Source organism: Lipotes vexillifer, unplaced genomic scaffold (genome assembly GCF_000442215.2).
Source record: "Lipotes vexillifer unplaced genomic scaffold, Lipotes_vexillifer_v1.1 scaffold445, whole genome shotgun sequence".
Classification (NCBI taxonomy): domain Eukaryota; kingdom Metazoa; phylum Chordata; class Mammalia; order Artiodactyla; family Lipotidae; genus Lipotes; species Lipotes vexillifer.
The window spans coordinates 1,101,322-1,128,831 of NW_006774995.1; the positions used below are offsets into that span (position 1 = coordinate 1,101,322).

Sequence of the window (27,510 nt, forward strand, 5' to 3'; positions counted from 1 at the left end):
TGAGGGTAGTTGTTAAAAAGATGGACATATAGGAGAACAGCTTCTGCCTTACAAGACTCAGCATCAGTGAAGGGACAACTGAGTATAAACACTTTCAAAACATTGAGATAAACTGCAATGAGAAACAAAAGGCCATTTAACTCAAACTGTGACAGCCACTGGCTTCTGTGGGAGGAATCGGCTTCTGTACTCTCTTCTATACTGGAGCAAAATTTGGTGTTAGGATGCACATGTATTTGATCAAGGGAGGAGGCGGCATTTCAGGTCAAGTTGTGTATTCCAGCAACTATATGTAGCTTAATCTGACTATAGCTGAGAGAGTGACTGTGAGAGAGAAGACCGTAGAGGTGGGCGGCAGAGACGCATAGAAATACTTTTTTACACCACGTTATTGCATTTAGAAACTATCCTGAAGGCAATCCTGAAGGGGAACCATTGAAAAGAACCATGGAAAGGGCTGGTAGGAAGCCACACTGGATTTAGAGACAACAGTATGCATTTTTGAGAAAAATGGACCAGAACCGAAAACTTAGCTTCTCCACTTGATAGATGTAAATTCTTGACAAGTTTCTCAACTTCTCTGAGTGCCAATTTCCTTAAATGGAAAATGGGGATAGCAATATTTACATGTTAGCATTATTCTGATCATTAAAAGAGATAATGTATACAGCACGCTTGGTACGGGGTCAGGCATATGGCGGCTGCTTTCTAAATGGTGGTTAGCGGGCTGCTCAAGGTCAGCTGATGGCCTTATTCTTTTGATACTGGCACCAAGGCCTGGTACTAGAAATGATTCCCAGAGGCCTCAATATAAGTTTGTTGAAAAGTGAAAGATCAATACCAAGTCTCACTTTTCTTCAAATCAGGACTTTGCTGGAGTGATCCTTTCAGAATTAAAGGCTTTATCTACATGGCAGGACAATCCTCACCTAGCTCAAAGAGATAAGTAGATAAAAATCTGACACAGAAATTTCAATTTTATAAACTTCCATGAAACAAAGAGAGTGTACTTGTACATTTTTCTAACTATGTGATATTGTGAGAAATATATTTTTATTCAAACCCATAGTTAACACATTGCATATTCGCAAAACAAAATTTAAATGTCTTACTCAAGCCTTGTTTGAAATGACTAAAATCTTACCTTTAAGAAGAAGGGCATGAAGGAGAGTTTAATTCCACGAGCAAAAGCAATGGGTTTTAATTCTTCTCGTAGCTTAACCAGTTCAGTAAGGTCGACATCATCACAATACCCAAAATGAGGTATCTTCAGGGCTGCAGACATGGTCTTGACCATTGCTTTGTGAAAGCCTGGAAAACATTAAATATACATATATATATATATATATATATATATACGTATATATACATATATGCATATATATATGTACTTTATAAAAATTCTTAAATCCTTTAAAAACTAAAATAGAAGGTTTTCTAATGTTACTTACTCTTAATTAAAGTCTTCCTCTTGGAGCTACCATCTTCATTACATAACTTGAAAGCCAGTAATTTCAATGCTGAAGCATTGACTATAGCTCAACACCCAGTGTCAATTGTAATAATATAACAGGTAACTGCTTTCAACACTGTGGTATATAAAAAATTCAAAAGGTGGCTTCCCTGGTGGCGCAGTGGTCAAGAATCCACCTGCCAATGCAGGGGACACGGGTTCGAGCTCTGGTCCGGGAAGATCCCACATGCAGCAGAGCAACTTAGCCCGTGCGCCACAACTACTGAGCCTGTGTTCTAGAGCCTGTGAGCCACAACTACTGAGCCCGTGTGCCACAGCTACTGAAGCCTGCGCACCTAGAGCCTGTGCTCCACAACAAGAGAAGCCACTGCAGTGAAAAGCCCTTGCACCGCAACGAAGAATAGCCCCTGCTCGCCGCAACTAGAGAAAGCCTGAGCCCAGCAACGAACACCCAATGCAGCCAAACAAAAATAATAATAACAATGCCATAATAATAATAATAATAATAATAATAATAATAATAATAAATTCAAAAGGATGCAAGCCATGTATTTACACAATGGCTTCTTGCAAAGCCACTCTTCTGGAAGTTAATCGTCCTAAGAGTTTGTAAATAACAAATCAGAAGTAGTTATTTTGAAAGCTAACAAAAAATACTATTTAAAATATACTGAGCAAGTCTTCAAACAGAAAAAATATCTTTACACAAATTTATACTCTAAGAAACCTGCTAACACGTTACTCTTCAAAAATTATCAGTATATGTTAAAGCTTTTCCTAGAAAAACTATAATTTCATCATGTTGAAGTAGCTTCCCCCCAAATAATGACTCTGTCACCTTACATTACTATGATTATTACCTTTTATGGGCTCTGTTCTGTCTTTGCCTGTGAATACTGGAGGTTTTGATATTGGTATAGGAATAGTTCTCTCTTTTGGTTTTGGTGGAGGTGGCATAATTTCAGCTTTGGGTGAAGGAGGTAGTATAGCTCCTGTTTGTTTTTCCAGATAGCTGAGAATATCTTCTTTAAGTATTCTGCCATCTTTTCCAGAGCCAACAACTTCACTCAGCTTAATCTAAAAAATGACACATTTTAATGCTCAAAATAAAACTACCTAAAAATAAATAAACCCATCACTGAGGTCTCTAAGTGAAATTAAATGAACTGAAGGTAAAAAAGTATCTCTGCCCAATAAATTAGTATAAGGAAATAACATTTTAATGATCTTAATAGAACACTGCAAACTATAAATAACATTTTCATCTTCTCAATAGAATGCTATAAACTATAGCTACTCTTCATAAGTGATCATTTTTTACTTTTGTACTTACTGTTCATTTGCCTATGTGGTAACAATGTAATATCTACATTGTATATAGCTATTTATGAAAACACATTTTTAAACAGTCAACTATTTCTAAATTTCTTGCATAATTCTTATTTGATTTTTTTCTATTCTTGGAGACTACATAAGAAGAACTGAAAGTTTAAACAAGAGTTAAACACTGTAACAAATGTAGACCACTGTTTCTGACCTTGGCTACCAGTAAACATGTAATGGTTAAAATAATCATCCTATAAAAGCTCTCTTGAATTAGTTTTTTTCTGATGGCTGTTTTAGAAAGATCAGTACAAAACACTGAAATTAACTTTATTGAAGCTTACTTGGAATGTGAGTTCCTTGGTCCAAGTTAAGGGTCAAATAGTTAAGTTTTATGATTGCTTTCCACAGAATAAACAATAGATGATATAATTCTACTTTCTACTGGGCACTCATGATACTTTTTGGAAACATTTGTGATCTGGCTTTATTTAATCACTTCCTATGTTTGGTAATAGAGATAAAATATTTCACTAAATTGAACTGTATTTAAATAAAAAGACACATTAGCTTGGATGATATCCTCACACATAGTGTATATTAGTTAAACTCTCAAAGTTAAGTCCTATTTCATTTGTATTAATGCTTCTCTAAGAATGACCACAAGAGTAAAGGACTTTATCACATCAAACATTTAGTTTATAATAAATGAACTCTAAGAATTTAAACATAATTTTTAGGTAATTACAAACAACTGTAAGTGCCACTGGTTTTTAATTTTAGACAAACTCAATAATTAATATACAAACTGCAAAAAAAGGGGGAAAAGGTGATTTTATAATAATAAATCCGTTATTTAATTTCTAGTAATTATACAAATGCTCTAATTATACATATCTTTAGGAAAAGGAAAGCCACATCGTATATTTCTACAGGTAGTCCATCTATATAATATTTTTTAAAATGGTAAAATGTTTATAGCTTTCAAAGCAATATGTAAGATCGTTATTTCATCTGCTGCCCTTAACAGTGTAGTGTTCCATATTACTATTTCTATTTTTCTGTTATGCTAAATCGTCTTCATGTTTGAACACATTCAATGGCTAATAAATTTTCATTAAGGTTTTACAACATAATTTTCCTAAGCATTTCCCTGATTTTGAACACATGTGTGCCTTCTAATTTTTGGTTATATAAAACACTTTAATATATCCTAGATTATCTCCTTGGGATAGTTCCCCAATGGTAGGATAACTAGCCGAAGGAGAATGAACATTTTAATGACTCTTATTACCTATTCCCAAAATGTAAACTTTTTTTCCCCCAACTATAATTTAACTACTTCTCTCAAAAACAGACAGACAAACAAAAGCCTGCATTGTGAGGCACAGTGGAAAGAACTCAGGCTTTGGAACCACACAGATTTGTGCTCAAATCCCCAGTTCAGCTACTTACTTGATTTTAGGCAACTTAATCAACTTCTCTACCTTTTCTCATCTGCAAAAAGGGGATAACCCAAACCAGTCTGCAAGGTTACTGTGAGGATTAGCGATAATGTATGTATAGTGTCTGGCTCAGAAGTGCTCAAAAAATGGAGGCATCAATTGTTGAGACACTACTAATGATTAAGAGCACTGGTTTTAGAGTCACAGAGACTATCACAGAATCCTGGTTCCACCACTGGGTTAGCTGTGTGACCTTGGACCAGTTATTTGACCTCTCTAAGTCTTAGAAGGGCCCTTTGTCTCAGAGTTGTGAAGATTAAATGAGATAACATGTAAATTATTAGCACAATGCCTAGGAGCCATCTCACTTTGGAGGTAAAGCAGCAATGACTGTCAGGTAAGAGGGAAAACAGAAGGCCAGGCTCCTTGACTCAAGTCATTATAGCTCTATGGTTTTCCCTACCACCCTGGGATCAGGCAGATCCTTGGGACCACATCCTTGCCTGGCCCATTTCCCATCCCTTCCCTATACTGCTTCCTTCATTCCTAGTAAAGATGATCGCTGTCTCAATCAATCAATCATGTGTTCCCAAACCCTTGTCTCAAGCTATGCTTGTAGGGTACCTGATCTAGGACACTAGTTTTACAAGTGCTCAATAAATGGTAGCCCTGACTGTTATTAGGCTCTCAGGAAGAATAATAAATCCACACTTCTCAATTAACATGAATAATAAGTTCACCATTTTCTTTTCATTGCTCGTGAGGACTTTTATGTAACTATCACTTTTTAGTAACAGACATTTTCATGTTTCCTTTAATCCCAACTTGAGCCATCTCATCATGGGATAGCTGGGTAATTCTTCATAGATACACATGTATACCTTCTGTGTGATCTCACACTTAAATATTAAGAAAACTTACATTGTTTTCCATTGCAAGGCGACGAACTGCAGGAGTTGCCAGTGTTTTTTGGCCCTTTATCTCTTGGTGTGTGTGTTCATCATGGGACACAGCAGGAGTTTCAACAACATCTTCTTCTGAATCTGGTAGCAAGGTAAAATTTTACTCTTTAGCAGAAAATACTGAAACAACTAAAACAACAAGCTTAGTGTCTTATATAAATAAATTCAACTTAAAGTATACAGTCAAAAAGCGTAATAGATGAGCTACTTCAGAATGGGAGAACACAACCGTAAAATGGTAAAACATACGAGGGTACTAGAGTGAGTGAGAGGGGTGTACGGGTACCAGGTACTGTTTAATGATTATTATTGCCTGCTGTTTACTTCATTTCTGTTAAAATTATGTAGCAGCTACAAGTTAAAAAATGCAAGTTTCTTTCATAAATTTTAAAACATTATATTGTAAACATTTTCCTAATAAATTTCTCATATACATATGAAATGAGAATCAAATGTGAGGTAAATTACATGAAACATGTAAAATCTGTGACAATCTTAAATGCTTTCCTAAGATAATATAGCATTAAAATTTTTTTCTTTGCTTTGAATATGGCTTAAGGAATGCTGTGGAAGGTTGTATTTTCATGGCTAATACTAATTTGGTTGTTTTATTCTCTAACTGTAGAGTAGTGATATAAGAAAAACTATCTTGGGCTATTAGCATGTATTTTTGCAACCAAAAAGAAAAAGGTTTTAAGAGCATTTAATTGTCAAAGTTGGATGCTAGGAAATCAGTGCTTTAGTACAGCAGAATCTCTGTGGGAATAAGTAAACTAGAGCCAACCTCTGAAAATCAGCAGAAAACTGAGTTAGTTTTGACATTCAATTCTAAGCAAATAAAAATTTTCCACTGCTGGAAAACTATGGAAAGACATTCTATTCATTCATTCCTCCTCACTAGTCTATGAATTGGTCTGGTGGAGCTCTCAAAGTTCCCCTATGGTTAAGGAAGAGAAAAAACAAACACTTTGTATTGAACATGAAGAGTAGTAGAATATTCTAAAATGTGATTGTAGGAGTGCAGGACATACCACCCCAAAATATGCCACTTTGGTGTACTGATTATTTTCAAGAGCTGTAGGCACTTGAAAAACAACAAATGCAGGGGGAGGCTTACTCTGAACTCTCTTCATGTACCTAAAGACATCCAAAAGGAACTCAACTGTCAGAAACTCCCTCCCTAGGAGTTTCATCCAACCAGGGAAGATTGACTCATCACAGGAGAAGAGACTAGAAATCAGCAACACACCCATATAAACTTTTGTCACAAACTATCATACCTCCCATATATTCTTCTAAGAGCCAATTCATCCTTCCTAAAAATCATTTACTCTCCCAAGAGGCCTACATCCCTCCTCCCCTCTCCCTATTAAGAAGGTATTTAAACCTGAATCCTAAAGCCACCTCTCTGAGTTATTCATTTTTCCTGGGTATCTCCCAGGTATACATGAGGTCTACATGTTAATAAATTTGTTTTTCTCTTGTTCATCTGTCTTTTATTACAGGGGTCTCAGATAAGAACTCAGAAGGTACAGGGAAAATTATTCTTCCTTCCCACAATCACCTAGTATATATCGTATACTGCACTACATATGCAATATCTTAATCTTCACTCCAGTGTGTAAGATAGGTGTTATTATCCCCATTATACAGATTTTAAAAAATGAGACTTGAGATGAAGAGACTGGCCCAAGGTCACACACCTAATAAACTGTGAAGAGCTGGGATTCAATCCTAGGGCTGACTCAGTTTGTGTTGTTTCCTTTAGTTCATGGCCCTAGTAGATTTTCTTTCTGGTCAAATAAGCTGGAATATAACTTCTACAGTTCAAGGCATAATTTTATTGCACTTTGAGAAGCCCTGTGTATTGTCCACATCTGTTGAAGTTACTGGAGAAACTAGTAAGAAAGATTAGCATTAGGAACTAAGATCCAAAGAAAAATCAAGGGGGCTCAGTTGTAGGAATCCCAAATACTAACTTGAATAATGCATATTTGCTATAAGTTTGAGAAATGCATAAATGCCCAGACATATCATATACAAGTTATTATATAACAGTTCCAAAATATCATGTTATTTATTGCTACCCACCTTTCTGGAAAACATTCTATATATCACCAAGTAGTACTGCCTTTTGGAATAACTTCAGTGTAAGTATTAAGTAATAAAACAAAGATTTGCAAGAAGTCACTCATATTATATATGAGTTGTAGTTGTCATGTAGTTGTGGGAAGAAAGCTCTCTTAATACTAAAATGCTACCTTGCTAAGGACATTGGAAAGCCAGGGATGATTTAACAGAGATTTAACAGAGAATATCTACCAGAAAGCCATTTCCATGATCCAAGGGTTTCCAGTCTTTTTGTTACCTTGATCATAGAACTGATCTTAAAAGTGACCCAGTAGAGAAGAAGTAAATCATAAGGAATGGAGGGAATGTTATTTTCTAAATGGATGAGTGTTTGTGGCATGATGCCAAGATAAACGGAGTGATCAACATCAAATCACAATTTCGCACAGATACAAAAGGATATTTGGTTCAGAACCTAACAACTAGGAAGAAGATCTAGGAAGATGACCAGATCTTTTAGGCAGGAGAGAAAAGAACAGTTTCTAAATTCAACTTAGAGAGCTAGCAGCCACAATAACTTCTATTAGCATTTGATTCAATAACCTTAGCCCTGATAGAGATTGCACATTAGAAAAACAGTTAAGTTTTGGAGAAAGTTGCTGCTGGTTCAGTTTTGCTGATGCAACAATCTGTTCCTGTTACCGTGCCCTGTTACCTCGATGAAATAGAGATTGCAAGCTACACAACTGGGAAACCAGCAAAGTCAAGCTGTCCTGGCTGTTCTGGTTTAGCCTTTGAACTGTCAGCTTAGCTATAAACTGTGACATGTTTAACACAGGGGGAGGCCCATATTGCTACACCCAAAATGTGGAATGCTTATTACTTTTTCCAGATTTAATTAAACATATGATTGTTCTATGCAATATGAAGAAAGTGTGGACAGTAAATCAGAGGATGACTAAAATAAAACCATGGTGATCTTGATGTAAAACCAGAGTTGGTGTAACAGAGTGGGACCTGGCAGTAACTCCTGTTGTTTTTCACCTTCTTGAAGAGTAAGTCCTAACATTTGACTCCTTCCTACTGTACATTACATAGATGACCAAGATGATGAAGAAATTATTAATAGTAAATTCTAGTTTGTACTTTCCCCTGAAGCTATTGGACATAATTGTTTTCATATCATGAGCTTATGAACAGGAACCTAGTATTTTTATGATTGCAACCGATCAGACTTTGAAAAGCAGGAAGTTTTTTATTGTAAGTTAGAAAAAATATTTTTTTCAGGATTGTTTTTGGACATGTATATGGTAAAAATACAACTTAAAGTGTTTTAATATAAATGTTAAGTATTTGGCACAATATTTTGAGGAGCTTAGTTAAACGTAAAGGACTTCTGTGACTTTTCACATTAAAATGTCAAATTCTTTTCAAATGAGGCTTTGGGGAAAATGATCTTGATCATACTGGCTTTGGTTATAATTCCGTTCATTCAAGGTACTTTATTCCTTGCCTTTTAAAATAACTAATTTTGGGGCTTCCCTGGTGGCGCAGTGGTTGGGAGTCAGCCTGCCGATGCAGGGTACATGGAATCGTGCCCCAGTCCGGGAAGGTCCCACATGCCGTGGAGCGGCTGGGCGCATGAGCCATGGCCGCTGGGCCTGCATGTCCGGAGCCTCTGCTCCGCAGCGGGAGAGGCCACAACAGTGAGAGGCCCGTGTACCGCCAAAAAATAATAATAATAATAATTAATAAATAAATAAATAAAACAAATTTTGATTCTGAGAAAATTAAGAATTCCAGTGTGACAAAGGCAATTTTTCTTTTATGCAAAAATGAAGTCTTAGTAATTTTCAACTTAGTTTTGTATTCCAGGTATAAAGTTGCCTTAAAAAATCTTTTGAAACTTGTTTTAAAAATAAATAAATAAAAATAAAATACTACCTTGTTAAATAGCACTTGAAGTAATTTTCTAAGTTTTTTAATATGATTATACTTATATAAAGTATACTTTATATATTTATTTTCTCCTTTGATGTTCACAATAATGCTACAAGAATGCAGGGCACATTCTTGATTTTACCAATGTAGAAACAGACTCTAAGGGGGATGGAGTTAAGACTAAGCTAAAATTTCATGACTCTCCCCAGCTGATGTGATTTTCACTGTTCTTGCACTATACTCTAATATGTGGGATTTTATTCCTTCAGTAGTGGATTTAGATACAGTTTTTAAAACCTTAATTAAATTTTAAGAAAGAACAAAAGGACTCTGGTAAATAAGTTTTTATCATGAAGACTGTCAATTTAGCATTGCTGGAATTCATTATATGAAGAAAATTTACAATAAAATTATATTATTTCAGATTAAATAAAAGAGTAATTTGAATTAGTAAAAATATTAAAACTGTGTGATTGCGATGGGAAATACTTTTTGAAATACCAAAGCACTCAAAGGTTTTTGAAAGAGTTGTTTTTGTAAGAAGCTTTAAACTTTTCCTCCCTGCAAAACTTCTTAGGAAGACTTTTCTTCATAGCACAAATCTAAACCTTAGTCTAGTTTCTGCTCAAATGATCATAAATTGAGAATTAATGACATCTAAACCAATGAGATTGCATAGCATTTTCTTTCTCACTTCAAATTACTGAAACAGCTAATTCAATCAATTCAGTCTACAATTAGCTATACAAAATAAGGTTTTAGTTACCATTTACTGAGCACTTGTCATGCCCAGGCATTGTACTATGCAATTTATGTTATTGAGTGTAATTTAATTAAATGACATGCTATGTTGTTCAAATGGTTTTATGTCAAAGAGCTTTTCTCGGGGCTTCCCTGGTGGCGCAGTGGTTGAGAGTCCGCCTGCCGATGCAGGGGACACGGGTTCGTGCCCCAGTCCGGCAGGATCCCACATGCCGCGGAGCGGCTGGGCCCGTGAGCCATGGCCGCTGAGCCTGCGCGTCCGGAGCCTGTGCTCCGCAACGGGAGAGGCCACAACAGTGAGAGGCCCGCGTACCGCAAAAAAACCCCAAAAAACAAAACAAAACAAAAAAGAGCTTTTCTTTAACTCTAAAACACTGTATTATCCTGGCAAACATTTAATACTATAAACTCTATAGGATGCCTAACCTGTGTTGTTACAGCAGAATGTACGCATATGTACATTGTTAGAAATTTAGTCCCAGTGTTCTAGATGAAGAATGGAGCTGACACACCATCTCTGAATACAATTTTCAGTGTAACAAAGCGGTTAGGAACATGCGTTTTAGAATTAAACAGAGCTGGGGTCAAATCATAGCTCTACCAATTACTAGCTGTGTGGCCATGGGCAACTTATTAAACCTCTGTGGGTCTCAACATTGCATGTGTCAAATGTGGATAATAATCTATATGATTTAAAGAGGTAACGTATATATAGCATTAGCACAGAGAAAGCATTCAATCGATGATAGGTGTTCATGTTAAAGGGTAAATGCAATATAACAGCAGAATAATACAAAAGTATTCTGCTACATCTTATGTCCCTTCCTCTCTTCCCTTAATACTTCCCCATGGTGGCAAGACTCCTCAATTAGAGCTAATTAGGTATAGTAACTCTCCACTTGTCTGGTGGTCAAGTATTCTGGCAACTTAATGTTGTACAAAGCTGTAGGTGCAGAACACCTAAAACCGTGCCATGCAGCCTCAGCCTTAATTAAATCTGGACAAAAAACATACACCTGCTCCAGAGAAAAGTCATTTAGACTCTCAATCACATCCTATTTTCTCTTCTTAGCACATATTTCTTAATAACTTGGTTATCTGTATTGCCAGAAAGTTAGGATGGAGAGTGATGGCCTGGCACAATGACAAGGCTAAGAGGTAGGCTGAAAAAACAAAAATCAGAGGCAGAATTGTGTTTTTCCCAGAATAATGAATGTTCATTAACATGTCTTTGCATAATCAAAAAGGATTTTAGGTTATACCCAATATCCTCACTTGAAGAAGGCATAAAATATGTAGGTTTAAAAAATAAATAAATAAATAAAACTACTGATTCCCATTAAATAAATGGTTTAGAAAAGTTTGGGTTCAAAAAGCTTTACTAGTTTAGAAAAGTGAGGAGTCATCCTACTTTCTAAAATAGAGGTTAGAGAAAGTCAGGTTAGCTGTAAAGAGAACTCATGGCAATATTCTTAAAACTGAGTTCACAGCAGACAGCATACTGAGACATGGATCAGCTTTGACATAATCTTGATAATATGAATTAACTAAATTTCAATTTGTAATTTTTTTTAAACAGCATAAATGAGTCTAGTAAGCTCTTTTCAAGTAGAGTCTACCTACAGTCAGAGCACTCAGAGTTAGGAGTTGGAGGTCACAAATACATTTTCCCTCATCAGAATTATCATGACACTCCAGTCTTGAAAAGCAGGCTGCAACACCATGTTACAAAGAGAGTACCATAGAATATTATTTAAACAAGCATTAAAAGACAGGATTTAATTTCCATTACTGCTATTAAGACGTCTACTCTTGATCCCTTACACTCTTGATGGTTCTATGCTAGAATTATTTCCCACCTGTAAAATGGACATAATGTGTCTTATACTTCTAAAAGACTTTTCTTTAGGTAATTTTCTGTTTATAGTATAATTGGTTTTCTTGGCACTAAAACGAGGAACAGTATAGACAAATTCAGTATTACTACAAATTCTTGTTTAAGACAGGTACACAAAATATTTAGAAACTTTTCCTGTTTCCAGAATTTAAAAAGAGGCACATATAAATTTCTTAGTAAGTTGAACGTACTATTCTATAGGCTTGTTTATTTACTTTATGCTTCATAGTCATTCTTACAGTAAAAAACAATAAAAATTACAAGAAAACATAAATATAAAAGCAAAAAGGTACACACACAAAATAAAACTAGCATGCAAGGCAATTATTCAGAATACACTTTGAATTGCAAATGAAATAGAATAGCTAACAATGGTCAGTTCTCTATGAGGAAAATTATCAGATAATTTTTACTCTGAACATAACCTATCCAATCCCATTAAGTTTTTACAGACATATAATAAACGGCACATACATAAAATTTCATAAGTCTTGAAATATATATATACCCATAACTATCACCAAAATCAAGGTAATGGACATATCACCCCCCCAAAGTTTCCTTATACTCCTTGGTAATTCCTCCCTCCTAACCTTCTGCCTCCTTCCTACCCTATCAGCAGGCAACCACTAATGGGTTTGTTGTCAAAATATATTAGTTTGCATTTCTAAAACTTTATGTACATAGACTCATACAGCATGTTCTCTTTTATGTCTGGCTTCTCTGACTCAGCATAATTTTTCAAGATTCATCCATGTCATACAGGAAATTAATTTTTGTAAAAAATTATCTAGAAAAAATATACCCCCTCCTGAAAAAGTTCTATGATTTTATAATTTTCTATATCAAGACTTATTAAGTTGGATTTCATTGGAGATACCCAAAGAAACTCTAAAAAATAAAACTCTAAGAAATAAAAGGAAACAATAAAACCCCCCACAAATCCCAACTGTTCACTTGTTCATATACAGTCAGCCCTGGGAATCCACAGGTTCTGTATTCATGGATTCAACCAACTGCTGATCGAAGATACAAAGGAAAAAAATGTATGTAGGTTATATGCAAATACTACACCTTTTTTTTTTTTTTTTTTTTTTTTTTTTTTTTTTGCGGTACACAGGCCTCTCACCACTGTGGACCCTCCCGTTGTTGAGCACAGGCTCCAGACGTGCAGGCTCAGCGGCCATGGCTCATGGGGCCAGCCGCTCCGCAGCACATGGGATCCTCCCAGACTGGGGCATGAACCCGTGTCCCCTGCATCGGCAGGTGGACTCTCAACCACTGCACCACCAGGGAAGCCCACTACACCATTTGGTACAAAGGACTTGAGCATCCGCAGATTTTGGTGTCCCTTTGTGTGTGTGTGTGTGTGTGTGTGTGTGTGTGTGTGTGTGTGTGTGTATGTGTGTCCTAGAACCAATCCTTTGAAAATACCACAGGACAGCCTAGATAGGTATCTAATCTGGTCTACAGCACTTGACTAGGTATTCTAATTTACTGACATCCACAATAATGTTCAGCATCTTTGGCTGTCTCAGTTTATGCCAAGAATATAATTCTTTCCTTTCTAGGTCTTAACTGAATGAAAGAAAAATCTATACCTATTATCCTGTTGATCCATCAAAATAATTCTGTGTTTATTTCAGGTAATTTTTAAAGGTAAGTTCTTTTTTGTTTTTTATATTCCTAAGTCATGCCTTTCAATAGAAATTTGGAGTCAAGATAATAGCACCCCTAGTAACCAGATTATGGTCTCTTATTTATTCCACATTAAAAGGAACAATGGCCCTCAAGGAATAGATAATTCCAGGTCTGGGGTAGGAAAAGTATCAATATAAGGTGAGTTCCAGATCATCTTCTTGTGCCAAAAGCAAGGAAGGTTTTGAAAAGTAACAGCGTCATGTTAAAAGAACACACAGAAGCCACCTTGAAATGGTCACCACTATTAATGATTTGAGCATTAAAAATAATTATAATAAAAACATCAGGTCAAATGAAATATAAACAAAGAGAATGTTGGAAAAATTAATATCACCATTTGAAGGGCCTATTAAAGTAACTCCTTATTTTAATAATTGGTAAAGAAAGACTGGAATGTCTTTCCAGTAGGAACTGTATTTCATAGTAACAAATAGCCCCAATTGATGAAGGAAGGGATAGCTCCACTTTACAGAATAATGCCACCTAATAATGTTAAAGGAATCCAAAAATCATCATTCTACAACCACTAAAATAATTGTTGATTTAGGCAAGGATTCTCAGATGATATTATAAACTACTTATATAGTACCAAAACATTACAACATCAATATCTCTCAGGTTGCAAAGGGAAAAACATAACTGTACAATGGAAGGGCAAGGGTATGGTTATCCTAATTCCATGTTTAAACTTAGCATTATTACACCAGGTCATCCAGACGTTATTTGTGTCCTGATATGGAGAAATATGAAGTACATAATATTTCCATGATGTAGATTCTAGCCAAAATATTTAACTGCAACCTAGCCTTTATAACTTACTTCTAGTTTACAGGAAATATAAAGAAGAGAGGAACAAGTCAAATACCACCATGAAGAAGCAATAAGTCCAACAGATGTGACATTCTGCTAAACAAATGCTACCATCTCTTCAGCAAGTCAGTGTCATGTGGGGAAGTAGGACCCAGATTAAAAGAGAACAGGTGCAATTGGTAGTCCTGTACTAGACTTTAGCTTGAACAAACCAATTGAAATTTCAAGGACATTTTGGTGGCAACTGGGGAAATTTAAAAATATGGTGTGACTACCAGATAAAATGAAAATGTATTGTTATGAAAACATGTAGAGTCATTAACTAAGCAAACACATTAGAATGTACCAAATACAAGTCTGGTTAAAAAAATACCAAAATACAAACAAAAATTAAATTCAAAGAAAAATATTAAAAACAGCAAAGAAAAAGCAAAAAATAACATACAAGGGAATCCCCATAAGGTTACAGCTGATTTCTCAGCAGAAACTCTACAGGTCAGAAGGGAGGGGCAGGATATACATAAAGTGATGAAAAGGAAAAACCTACAACCAAGATTACTCTACCCAGCAAGGATCTCATTCAGATTCTATGGAGAAATCAAAACCTTTACAGACAAGCAAAAGCTACAAGAATTCAGCACCACCAAACCAGCTTTACAAAAAATGCTAAAGGAACTTCTCTAAATGAGAAACACAAGAGAAGAAAAAGACCAAAAACACAAACCCAAATCAATTAAGAAAATGGTAATAGGCACATACATATCGATAATCACCTTGAATGTAAATGGATTAAACACTCCAACCAAGACACAGACTGGCTGAATGGATACGAAAACAAAACCCTTATATATGCTGTCTACAAGAAATCCATTTCAGACCTAGGGACACATACAGACTGAAAGTGAGGGGATGGAAAAAGATATTCCATGCAAATGGAAATCACAAGAAAGCTGGAGTAGCAATACTCATATCAGATAAAATAGAGTTTAAAATAAAGACTGTTACAAGAGATAGGAAGAACACTACATAATGATCAAGGGATCAATCCAAAAAGAAAACATAATTATAAATATATATGCACCCAACATAGGAACACCTCAATACATAAGGCAAATGCTAACAGCCATAAAAGGGGAAATCAACAGCAACACAGTAATAGTGGGGGACTTCAACACACCACTTACACCAACAGACAGATCATCCAGACAGAAGAGAAATAAGAAAACACAGGCTTTAAATGACACAAGAGACCAGATAGACTTAATTGATATTTTTAGGACATTCCACCCATAAGCGGAAGAATACACTTTCTTCTCAAGTGCACATGGAATATTCTTCAGAATACATCTCATGTTGGGTCATAAATCAAGTCTTGGAAAATTTAAGAAAATTGAAATCATATCAAACATCTTTTCCAACCACAATGCTATGAGATTAGAAATCAATTACAAGAAGAAAACTGTAAAAAACACAAATACATGGAGGCTAAACAGTGCGCTGCTAAATAACCTAGAGATCACTGAAGAAATCAAAGAAGAAATTTAAAAACACCTAGAAACAAATGACAACAAAAACACAACGATCCAAAGTCTATGGGATGCATGGGCTTCCCTGGTGGCGCAGTGGTTGGGAGTCTGCCTGCCGATGCGGGGGGCGTGGGTTCATGCCCTGGTCCGGGAGGATCCCACGTGCCGCGGAGCGGCTGGGCCCGTGGGCCGTGGCCGCTGAGCTTGCGCGTCCGGAGCCTGTGCTCTGCAGCGGGACAGGCCACAACAGTGAGAGGCCCGCGTACCGCAAAAAACAAACAAACAAACAAACAAAGTCTATGGGATGCAGCAAAATCAGTTCTAAGAGGGAAGTTTATAGCAATTCAAGTTCACCTCAAGAAACAAGAAAAATCTCAAATAAACAATCTAACCTTACACCTAAAGCAACTAGAAAAAGAACAAAGAAAACCCAAAATTAGTAGAAGGAAAGAAATCATAAAGATCAGAGCAGAAATAAATGAAAGAGAAATGAAGAAAACAATAGCAAAGATCAATAAAACTAAAAGTTGGTTCTTTGAGAAGATATACAAAACTGATAAACTTTTAGCCAGACTCATCGAGAAAAAAAGGGAGAGGACTCAAATCAATAAAATGAGAAACAAAAAAGGAGAGATTACAGCTGACACCGCAGAAATACAAAGGATCATAAGAGACTACCACAAGCAACTATATGCCAATAAACTGGACTACCTGAAGTAATGGACAAATTCTTGGAAAGGTACAATTTCCAAGATTGAACCAGGAAGAATTAGAAAATATAATCACACCAATCACAGGTAATGAAACTGAAACTGTAAATAAAATCTTCCAACAAACAAAAGTCCAGGACCAGATGGCTTCACAGGCAAATTCTATCAAACATTTAGAGAATAGTTAATTCCTATCCTTCTCAAACTCTTCCAAAAATTTGTGGAGGGAGGAACACTCCCAAACTCATTCTACGAGGCTACCATCACCCCAATACCAAAACCAGACAAATATCACACACACAAAAAAATTATAGACCAATATCGCTGATGAACATAAATGCAAAAATCCGCAACAAAATACTAACAAACAGAATCCAACAGCACATCAAAAGGATCATACACCATGATCAAGTGGGATTTATCCCAGGGATGCAAGGATTCTTCAATGTATGCAAATCAATCAATGTGATACACCATATTAACAAATTGAAAAATAAAAACCATATGATCATCTCAATAGATGCAGAAAAAGCTTTTGACAAAATGCAACACCCATTTGTGATAAAAACTCTCCAGAAAATGGGCATAGAGGGAAACTACCTCAGGATAATAAAGGCCACATATGACAAACCCACAGCCAACGTCATTCTCAATGGTGAAAAACTGAAAGCATTTCCTCTAAGAAACAAGACAAGGACGTCCACTCTCACCACTATCATTCAACATAGTTTTGGAAGTCCTAGCCTCGGCAATCAGAGAAGAAAAAGAAATAAAAGGAATACAAATTGGAAAAGAAGAAGTAAAACTGTCACTGTTGCTGATGACATGATATTATAAATAGAAAATCCTAAAGATGCCACCAGGAAACTACTAGAACTAATCAATGAATCTGGTAAGGTTGCAGGATGCAAAATTAATGCTCAGAAATCTCTTGCATTCCTATACGCTAAAAACGAAAGTTCAGAAATAGAAATTAAGGAAACAATCCCATTTACCATTGCAACAAAAAGAATAAAATACCAGGCTTCCCTGGTGGCGCAGTGGTTGAGAATCTGCCTGCTAATGCAGGGGGCACGGGTTCAAGCCCTGGTCTGGGAGGATCCCACATGCCGTGGAGCAAGTAGGCCCACGAGCCACAACTACTGAGCCTGCGTGTCTGGAGCCTGTGCTCCGCAACAAGAGAGGCCGCAATAGTGAGAGGCCTGTGCAATGCGATGAAGAGTGGCCCCCGCTTGCCACAACTAGAGGAAGCCCTCGCACAGAAACGAAGACCCAACACAGCAAAAATAAATAAATAAATTACTAAACTCCTACCCCCAACATCAAAAAAAAAAAAAAGAAAAGAATAAAATACCTAGGGATAAACCTACCTGAGGAGGCAAAAGACCTGTACTCAGAAAACTATAAAACACTGATGAAAGAAATCAAAGATGACATAAACAGATGGAGTGATATACCATGCTCCTGGATTGGAAGAATCAATATTGTGAAAATGACTATACTACCCAAAGCAATCTACAGGTTCAATGCAATCCCTATCAAATTACCAATGGTATTTTTTACAGAACTAGAACAAGAAATTTTACAATTTGTATGGAAATACAAAAGACCCCAAATAGCCAAAGCAATCTTGAGAAAGAAAATTGGAGCTGGAGGAATCAGGCTCCCCGACTTCAAACTATACTAAAAACTACAGTAATCAAGACAGTATGGTACTGGCACAAAAAGAGAAATACAGATCCATAGAGCAGGATAGAAAGCCCAGAGATAAACCCACACACATATGGTCACCTTATCTTTGACAAAGGAGGCAAGAATATACAATGGAAAAAAGACAGCCTCTTCAATAAACAGTGCTGGAAAAACTGGACAGCTACATGTAAAAGAATGAAATTAGAATGCTCCCTAATGCCATACCCAAAAATAAACTCAAAATGGATTAAAGACCTAAAGGGTAGGATAGGGAGGGTGGAAGGGAGATGCAAGAGGGAGGAGATATGGGGATATAGGTATATGTATAGCTGATTCACTTTGTTATAAAGCAGAAACTAACACACCCTTGTAAAGCAATTATACTCCAATAAAGATGTTAAAAATAAAATAAAATAAAATAAATAAACGTAGGGCCAGACACTATAAAACTCTTAGAGGAAAACATAGGCAGAACACTCTATGACATAAACCACAGCAAGATCCTTTTTGACCCACCTCCTAGAGTAATGAAAATAAAAACAAAAATAAACAAATGGGACCAATTAAACTTAAAAGCTTTTGCACAGCAAAGGGAACCATAAACAAGATGAAAAGACAACCCTCCGAATGGGAGAAAATATTTGCAAAAGAAGCAACTGACAAAGGATTAATCTCCAAAATATACAAGCAGCTCATGCAGCTCAATAGCAAAAAAACAAACAACCCAATCCAAAAATGGGCAGAAGACCTAAATAGACATTTCTCCAAGAAGATATACAGATGGCCAAGAAGCCCATTAAAAGCTGCTCAACATCACTAATTATTACAGAAATGTAAATCAAAACTACAATGAGGTATCACCTCACACCTGTCAGAATGGCCATTACCAAAAAATCTACAAACAATAAATGCTGGAGAGGGTGTGGAGAAAAGAGAACCCTCTTGCACTGTTAGTGGGAATGTAAATTGATACAGCCACTATGGAGAACAGTATGGAGGTTCCTTAAAAAACTAAAAATAGAACTACCATTATGACCCAGCAATACCACTACTGGGCATATACCCTGAGAAAACTATAATTCAAAAAGAGTCATGTACCCCAATGTTCATTGCAGCACTATTTACAATAGCCAGTACATGGAAGCAACCTAAATGAATGGATAAAGAAGATGTGGCACATATATACAATGGAATATTACTCAGCCATTAAAAGGGATGAAATTGAGTTATGTGTAGTGAGGTGGATGGACCTAGAGTCTGTCATACAGAGTGAAGTAAGTCATAAAGAGAAAAACAAATACTGTATTGTTAATGCATATATATGGAATATAAAAAAGTGGTACTGATGAACCTAGTGGCAGGGCAGGAATAAAGACACTGATGTAGAAAACGGACTTGAGGACACAGGGGGAGAAGGGGAAGCTGGGACGAAGTCAGAGAGTGGCATGGACATATATACACTACCAAATGTAAAATGGATGGCTAGTGGGAAGCTGCGACATAGCACAGGGAGATCAAGTTGATGCTTTGTGATGACCTAGAGGGATGGGATAGGGAGGGTGGGAGGGAAGGCTTAAGAGGGAGGGGATATGGGGATGTATGTATACATATAGCTGATTCACTTTGTTGTACAGCAGAGACTAACACAACATTGTAAAGCAATTATACTCCAATGAAGGTGGGGAGAAAAAAAAATACCAAAATGCATATGTACATGTGCTTAGAAAAATGTCTGGAATGACATACATTAATGTGTTAAGAGTGGTGATTAATGAGTTGTAGGAATGTGTTTTAATTTTCTTATTTTTGTTTTTCTGCATTTTGTAACTTTCTACAATGCACGCATCCTGTTTTTATAATAACAGAAATTAAATAAATAGTAGGAAGGCTTTAATAAGTTACCTTCCAACTTTTGGAGGCAACATGTTAGAGCTGAAAATATTATCGACAAAGACTCCGGACATCCGAGTTCTAAATTTGGCTTTGTCACTGCCATTGGGCAAATTACCCAGTGATTCTTCATTCATTAAACTGGAATACCTCACAAATAAGAATAAATGAAATACTAAGTGTGAAACATTTTATAAACTATAAAGTGTGACTATGATATTAGTTATTATATTATTGTACAGACTGCAGGACTAAGAGTCAGCCAGCCACTCTAATTCATACTCCTTCTAGACTTCCAAATTACACTACTGAAATGTCTTTATCTCAGCACTTCTAGATAGATTGTGGGCTTAGGGTTGCATCACAGACTCTGCTCCCCCTGCCCCCACATCAAAGCTTCCTAGATGACATAACCTTGGTGTATCACAACAATGCCAAAGGTAACTTCTGATGTAGAGAGCCAGCTATTTGCTACCATAGGGATAGCGCACTTTTAATTTTCCAGTAACCTTCTCATAACGAATTCCCTTTTGTCAGGACATCTACTGCTTATAAGTTCTATGGCTGCTGCTGCTGCTGCTTCTGAATGCTAGTTTCTTTGCTTCTCATTCTGATTTTCCTCCTTTTGTCTTCTACTTCTCTTTAAGAAATTTGGCTTTCATAACCATCACCAATGAGTGTGTTTCAGTTTTCGTATCAGCGGCAAACAGAGCAATCCCATTATGTGAGATTTAATCTTTGCATATTCCAAGTTTTATTAGTGACCAGTGTTTAAAGCTTGAATCTTTAATTCCCAAGAGAGCTTGCTGCTTCTTTGAACAGCAAGGTTTCCAGAAGGTAGGCCTCCAGATAAATGAAGTATTACTGTACATGTTTTTAACATGGTAACTGGTCAAAAGATAATCATGCATCACAGAGTACCTTTCCTATTTTCCTGATTTCAGCTTCTAAACCCCCAAATCAAATCCTGTAAGTTGTTAAAAGTAAACTCCACTTTCAATCGGTACCCAATGACAAAAGGACAGCAGTAATCAATTTGGCAAAAGAGATGAACATATATATACAGTACCTTTTAAAGCTTCCGTTTCTATGTCTACTAATGGCTTTCCCACGTAGGCAGTATCATCTAGATTATAATATAGTTTTTTAATGACTCCATCGTAACGACTAGTGATAGTAACAGAAGCTTTATCACTTTGAACTTCACAGATGCTATCAAACTGAGACACTGTATCTCCTTCTTTTACATACCTAAAAGAAAAAGATGCAAGACACTTTTACATGAGCAATGATAATACAGATCATCTTAACAATATAAATGCTACACTGAATTAGATCAGTATCCATTGAGCCCAGCATTTGGTCCCAGATAGTATACCAAAGAATGTTTTAGAAGAGACTACAGTGGCTTCCAGAGGCTCTTTGATGCCTCTTCAAGAAATATAAAAAATTTCAAAATAATTAAAAATTCATAGATCTATAATCCAAAAATTTAATTAATTTGTCAGGTTTTCTGCCTCAAATATGAAAAATGTATTTTAAAAGTGTTATTTCCTTTTATTGTCTTAGGCTTTATCAAATTTTAATAATGCCTATTATTTCTAGAATTAAATTTTTTTTTTTTTTTTTTTTTTTTTTTGGCGGAGCCACATGGCTTGTGGGGTCTTAGTTCCCCAGCCAGGGATTGAACCTTAGGCCCACGGCAGTGAAAGCACTGAGTCCTAACCACTGGACTGCCAGGGAACTCCCCTGAAATTTAAATTTAATACAATTTTCATGTATCACAATATATTAGCCTTCTTTTTTTTTTTTCCCCAGCCACTTAAAAATGTAAAACCCGTTCTTAGCTGGCAGGCTCTGGACGCGCAGGCTCAGCGGCCATGGCTCACGGGCCCAGCCGCTCGGCGGCATGTGGGAATCTTCCCGGACCGGGGCACGAATCCGTGTCCCCTGCATCGGCAGGCGGACTCTCAACCACTGCACCACCAGGGAAGCCCTAGAATTAAATTTAAAAAATTGATATCCTCAATATAATTCCTTTTTAATTTCATGAATTTTAGTTTGAGTTCTTAGTCTTTGTTTCTAAGATGCCTAATAAGTTTCAGATTCAGGTTCTTCTGACCTGAGGTCATTGCTCTTTCCTTGATCCCACAATGCAATAGATACAAAATCATAAAGTACATTTATGTTATTATAGTCCTCTTCTAACCTACAAAGCAATTATAATGAGAACTGCAGGGAAACAATGTTCAGGTGGCTGAATCAGATTTTTGAAAGGATCTTTAACAGTATACAATTGTGGGAGAGAATCTACTGACTCACCTTAACTGTTACTTCTAGAAATCTTTGAAAATTATTTCAGTACCCAGAGGTGTTTCCTTTTTTTCCAGAAAGAAAGAAAAGAGATAGAAGGTTGACTAAGTAAAGAGCTTTTTAATTTTTGTTTCAAGCCTTTTTTCTTAACATTTTTTTTAACCTTTCAAAAATTATTTTTTGATTCATGCCTTTTGGTTTAATATTGTAACCTTTTCTAAAAATATAGGCAAACTCTCAGGTAATGGTGAGTCAAATGTACTTGCATTCTTACTGAAGTCACTTTCGGTAAAGAGACCTTAGACTACATGATTATTTTTAAATAGTTTGGAAAAAAGCTCTAAGTTCATACATTAAATGCTTTTCAAAACACATGGTCATATCAACTTAATATCTTTTAGAGGCAAATTTCTCTTTTTTAGCTGAAGTGAGGGGTGGGTAGTGAAAAAATTTTTTAAATGAGGAAAAAATAATCCTTAATAAATTACATTGAATAAAATGCCATACTGTAGGATGAATTGTGCCACCAGCATATTGGCAACACAAACTAGATTACCTTATTGATTTAAAAAAATCATTATATGTTACAGAAAGAGATGTCTCAATTTAAATAGATTTCTACTTATTTTTACTCAAATTATTTTTATACTTACTTAAAAAATTTTTCAGAATAACTTACCATTCTTTAACAGTTACTTCTCTAATCCCTTCACCAATGTCTGAGAGTTTGAACTGAACAATCTGTCCCTGTAGAGCTTCGAAGACAAATGAGAAATGATCTCATTAAATATGTAATGTATTGTTAATAGACAGATGCTTTGACATCTAAAATTAGAAAATATTTTATTATTTTTATTATTCCATTTTTATAGATTTTAAATTGGAATTATTCCATTTTTATAGATTTTAAAAAGCATTTTATAACGTTTATAATCTCATTATTCATAACCACCCAAGATTTATATAAATTATTCAGTGACACAGACCTATTGGTATTGCCACAGAACTGACATTTTCCAATTTCCAAAATAATGTTCTTTTACAAGGGTATAGGAGGCCCTTCCAACAAATGAGATTTTGCAATAATAGCAATGAACAGAAAACAGAACAAGATATTAGACAAAGGGAGGTTCAGCTGGATCTCCCTGTTTCATGTTATGAAACTATAATAAACATCAATGGCCTGCTCTTAAATCTCTTTTGACTTCATACAACTCTTCTCATTCCCAGTGTCTAAACATCAGGCAGATCTATACCTAGAAGACTTGGAAAATTCTTATTCGCTCAAATGATGTTCTACCAACTTCTTAAATTTTAGTCTTCTATTTTTTCTTAGCATTTTTTACTCCTTTTCAAATTTCTGCACCCTATTTATAACACTTAGATGCCAATGATAATTTATGGTAATTATTCCCAAGACAGAAAGTATGTATGGATCCTCTCACTTTTCCAAATTAGCAAATGGCTCTGAAGTGACTGAAGAGCGCTCCTCTATCTTTAAACTACTATTAATCAAAATTGCTTATAAAATATACAACAAGCTGATTAAGGTAGGAAATTTTTCTTTAATAATTATGAGGAGATTAGTAGTTAAGAAATACGAAATACACTTTTGATATGGAGGTCTTAAGCACCTCTTGTTTCCTCTCTAGTAAGTGGGGCCTCTCACAGCCTGCTGCTCAGAGTATAAACTGGAACCTTTCTGAAAAATAGTTTGGCATTAAGAATCAAAAACCTTAAAAAAAAAAAAAAAGTCTGTTTCTTTGACTCCATAGGTAATTTTACTTTTAAGATTTTTTTTTCCTTGAAGAAATAGAGAGGTACACGAAGATTTCTGCTCAGGAATAGTTATCATAGAGTTATAATAAAGAATTGGAAACCAACTGAAGTAATCAAAAATGGCAAGTAAGTACACCATGGCACCTCTATATGAAGCAATATTATGCAAGGAACAGCATGTGAAAGGGCACGGGAATATGATAGCATGCAGCATGGTTAAGGAATGACAAACACTTCCGTACAGCTGAGGATAGGCTACGTGGCAAGAAATCAGCCCAGATTTAAGGCTTTGTGCCATGATGAGGTGAGGCGTTTGGAACATATCCTAGAAGTAATTAGGAACCAGTGGTAAATAATTATGGTCATTAATTCTTTGCAGCTGTTCCCATTAGAGGTACAGTTTATCTTACCACTAGTTAAATCTACGCCGGCCTATGACTTGTTTTGACCAATAGAGTACAGCAGAAGTAAAGTTGTAGGTTCTGGAGCGCAAGCCTCACAGGACCTCGAAGCCTCCACTTTCTCCCTCTTGGAATGTGCCTTGAGATCACCATGTAAGGAAGCTGTTCTAGTCTACTGGAGAATGAGAGACACTACATGGAGGAGAAATGAGATGCCCCAGCTAAAAACCAGCACCAACTGTCAGACATATGCGTAAGACCAACTTGGACCTTCCGACCCAGATGACCTTGTAGCTGAATCCAGTCACATTAGTGAGCCCAGGTGAAACCAGCAGATGACCTGTAGCTGAATCCAGTCACATTAGTGAGCCCAGGTGAAATCAGCAGATGACCTTGTAGCTGAATCCAGTCACATTAGTGAGCCCAGGTGAAATCAGCAGATGACCTTGTAGCTGAATCCAGTCACATTAGTGAGCCCAGGTGAAACCAGCAGAGGAGCCACCCAACCAACCCACCCCCAGAATCCTGAGGAACAATAAATCATTGTTCCTTTAAACCAGTAAGTTGTGGGGAAGGTTATTATTCAGCAATAATTGGCTGATAGGAGTCCCATCTACAATTTCAGACCTATAACTTTATATCTATAATTTTAGATAAAAATATCTCTGGCAGGAGTGTGATGGAAAGGACTGGGGGAGGGGTGGCAGAGAAAGCAGTTAGGAGGCTATTGTAGGTAAGAAACTGAAGTATAGAACTTAATATATTTACATATTTTCAAAGCTGTCTGAAAAGGCGAAAACAGATTTAAGAAACATTTAAGATGTAATATTACTATATCTTGGTAATCAACATGATGTGAGACAAGTATCGAGATGGCTTCAGGTTTCTAGCCTGTTTACTGAGTTAGGGAAGAACTGGAAGAAGATGTATCCCAAGTATGTAGAGCAGTGCCTTGGCCGGAGTTGGTGATCAGTCAGTTACCTGTGTTGAATGGATTTGCTCTCACAAGAATACAAAGTTGGATACTATGTTACTCCCATTTTCCAAATGATGAAACAGAGAGAAATTAAGTAACTTGCGTAAGGTTACACAGCTAGTAACCCAAAACTCCTTAAGTGTTTAGAGACTAGGGTAGGAAGTTGGAGTTTCTGCTTGAATGGCCTCTATTTTCTCTGAGAAGTAAAGAGAAAAGATCAACTTTTGAAAATAGAAATCCTTTTTTTTTTTTTAATGGTGAAGATAAGGTTTACATATCTTAGGGTGATGCAGAAGAAGACATATACAAGGCATGGAAGGACTAATTGATCTCAGGGGTTGGATCCACCTGGAATTCCGTTATTTTTCATCACTAGCACAGACTAAGGCACTAAGTATCTCTCAAAAGCTTAACGCTGTAACGGAAGTCTAGGGTTCTTTACCAGGGTTCTAAATAGAACATCAGGAAAAAAAAAGTTTTAGTGCTTTTGCCAAATCTAATACTTAAATCTCAAGTTCTTTGCAAGGCAGAAAAAGTTGGAAAGGTAATTAAGTGGTAAAAGCCAGAGAACTTTCTATTTACACAAGCACCTCATCACACTATCTTAACATGACAGATTAAGTGCTTCATCCAAAATACAGTGAGTACAAGGATACAATCTACTAAGTCAACAATTTAATCTAAGTCATATCAATGCTGACTGTTGCACTTTGGTAAGTCATATGATAAAGAACAGAGGGCCCAAGAGAACCCAGTCCCAGCATTATGAAGACACAAGTATTAAGGGAAAGTATGTGAAAGGGGAGTGGGTATAAAAAAAAAGAAAATGAGAACTGGATAGATGTGGGGAGAGCAAGGAGGGCCAGGCTAGAAGTAAAAGGTCAACTTTTTTACTTTGATAAGTGTTCAGTTACTGAATAAATATAAAACATTATGCTGTACAGACTATTCTGAGATTATACTTACCAGCAGTTGTTTTCAGCAGCTGATGTGGATGACTATACTTGAATGAAGGATAACCAAAGAAAGACACATAGTTTGGTTTCAAAACATGAATATTACCACATGTTTGAAAGTAGCGGACACAAATCTAGAGATGGGAAAACAAAACAGTAAAAGCTTTTATAAATGATCTTAATGTCATATCTCTAAGTATATATTGAATTTCAAGTCTATTCTAAAAGTAGAACAATCATTATCATGATATAAACAATATGAAATTATCTAGGCTGAAATCAGAACACTTGGCATCAGTGACAAGTTTCTGGTTAAGAAAACAAAGGAATTCAAACCCTAGCACACAGAATATTTTCTTGTTCTTTTGTTTATTTATTTATTTTGGCCATGCTGCGAGGCATGCGGTATCTTAGTTCCCCAACCAGGGATTGAAACTGTGCCCCCTGCAGTGGAAGCAGGGAGTCCTAACCACTGGACCTCCAGGGAATTCCCTTGTTTAGTAAAATTATATCCAGATTTGTCCACATGCTTATGATCCTTGCCTAAAATTCCCTATGAAAGTAAAAAAGTTTTAACAATGTTTTCTATATAAACACAACAGCCTATAGGTGTATTTGAGTCATTAAAGGCTTCCTGAAATAAAACAACTAAAGAATTCAAAAGTGACTGCTAGGGGCTTCCCTGGTGCCACAGTGGTTGGGAGTCCGCCTGCCGATGCAGGGGACACAGGTTCGTGCCCCAGTCCAGGAAGACCCCACATGCCACGGAGCGGCTAGGCCCATGAGCCATGGCCACTGAGCCTGCATGTCCAGAGGCTGTGCTCCGCAACGGGAGAGGCCACGCCAGTGAGAGGCCCGCGTACCACAAAAAAAAAAAAAAAA

General features: G+C 36.4%; 1 protein-coding gene across 1 annotated transcript in view; it reads right to left on the reverse strand.

Moving 5' to 3' along the window:
* DBT (dihydrolipoamide branched chain transacylase E2) overlaps positions 1-27,510 on the reverse strand; it is a 44,709-nt gene that overhangs the window by 9,151 nt on the left and 8,048 nt on the right. The window contains exons 2-7 of the mRNA XM_007449610.1: positions 26,639-26,762; positions 23,196-23,271; positions 21,273-21,454; positions 5,164-5,285; positions 2,335-2,551; positions 1,145-1,311 (exon numbers count right to left, since the gene is read on the reverse strand). Of these exons, the coding sequence (XP_007449672.1) occupies positions 1,145-1,311; positions 2,335-2,551; positions 5,164-5,285; positions 21,273-21,454; positions 23,196-23,271; positions 26,639-26,762 (888 nt within the window). The remainder of the gene's footprint in view (positions 1-1,144; positions 1,312-2,334; positions 2,552-5,163; positions 5,286-21,272; positions 21,455-23,195; positions 23,272-26,638; positions 26,763-27,510) is intronic.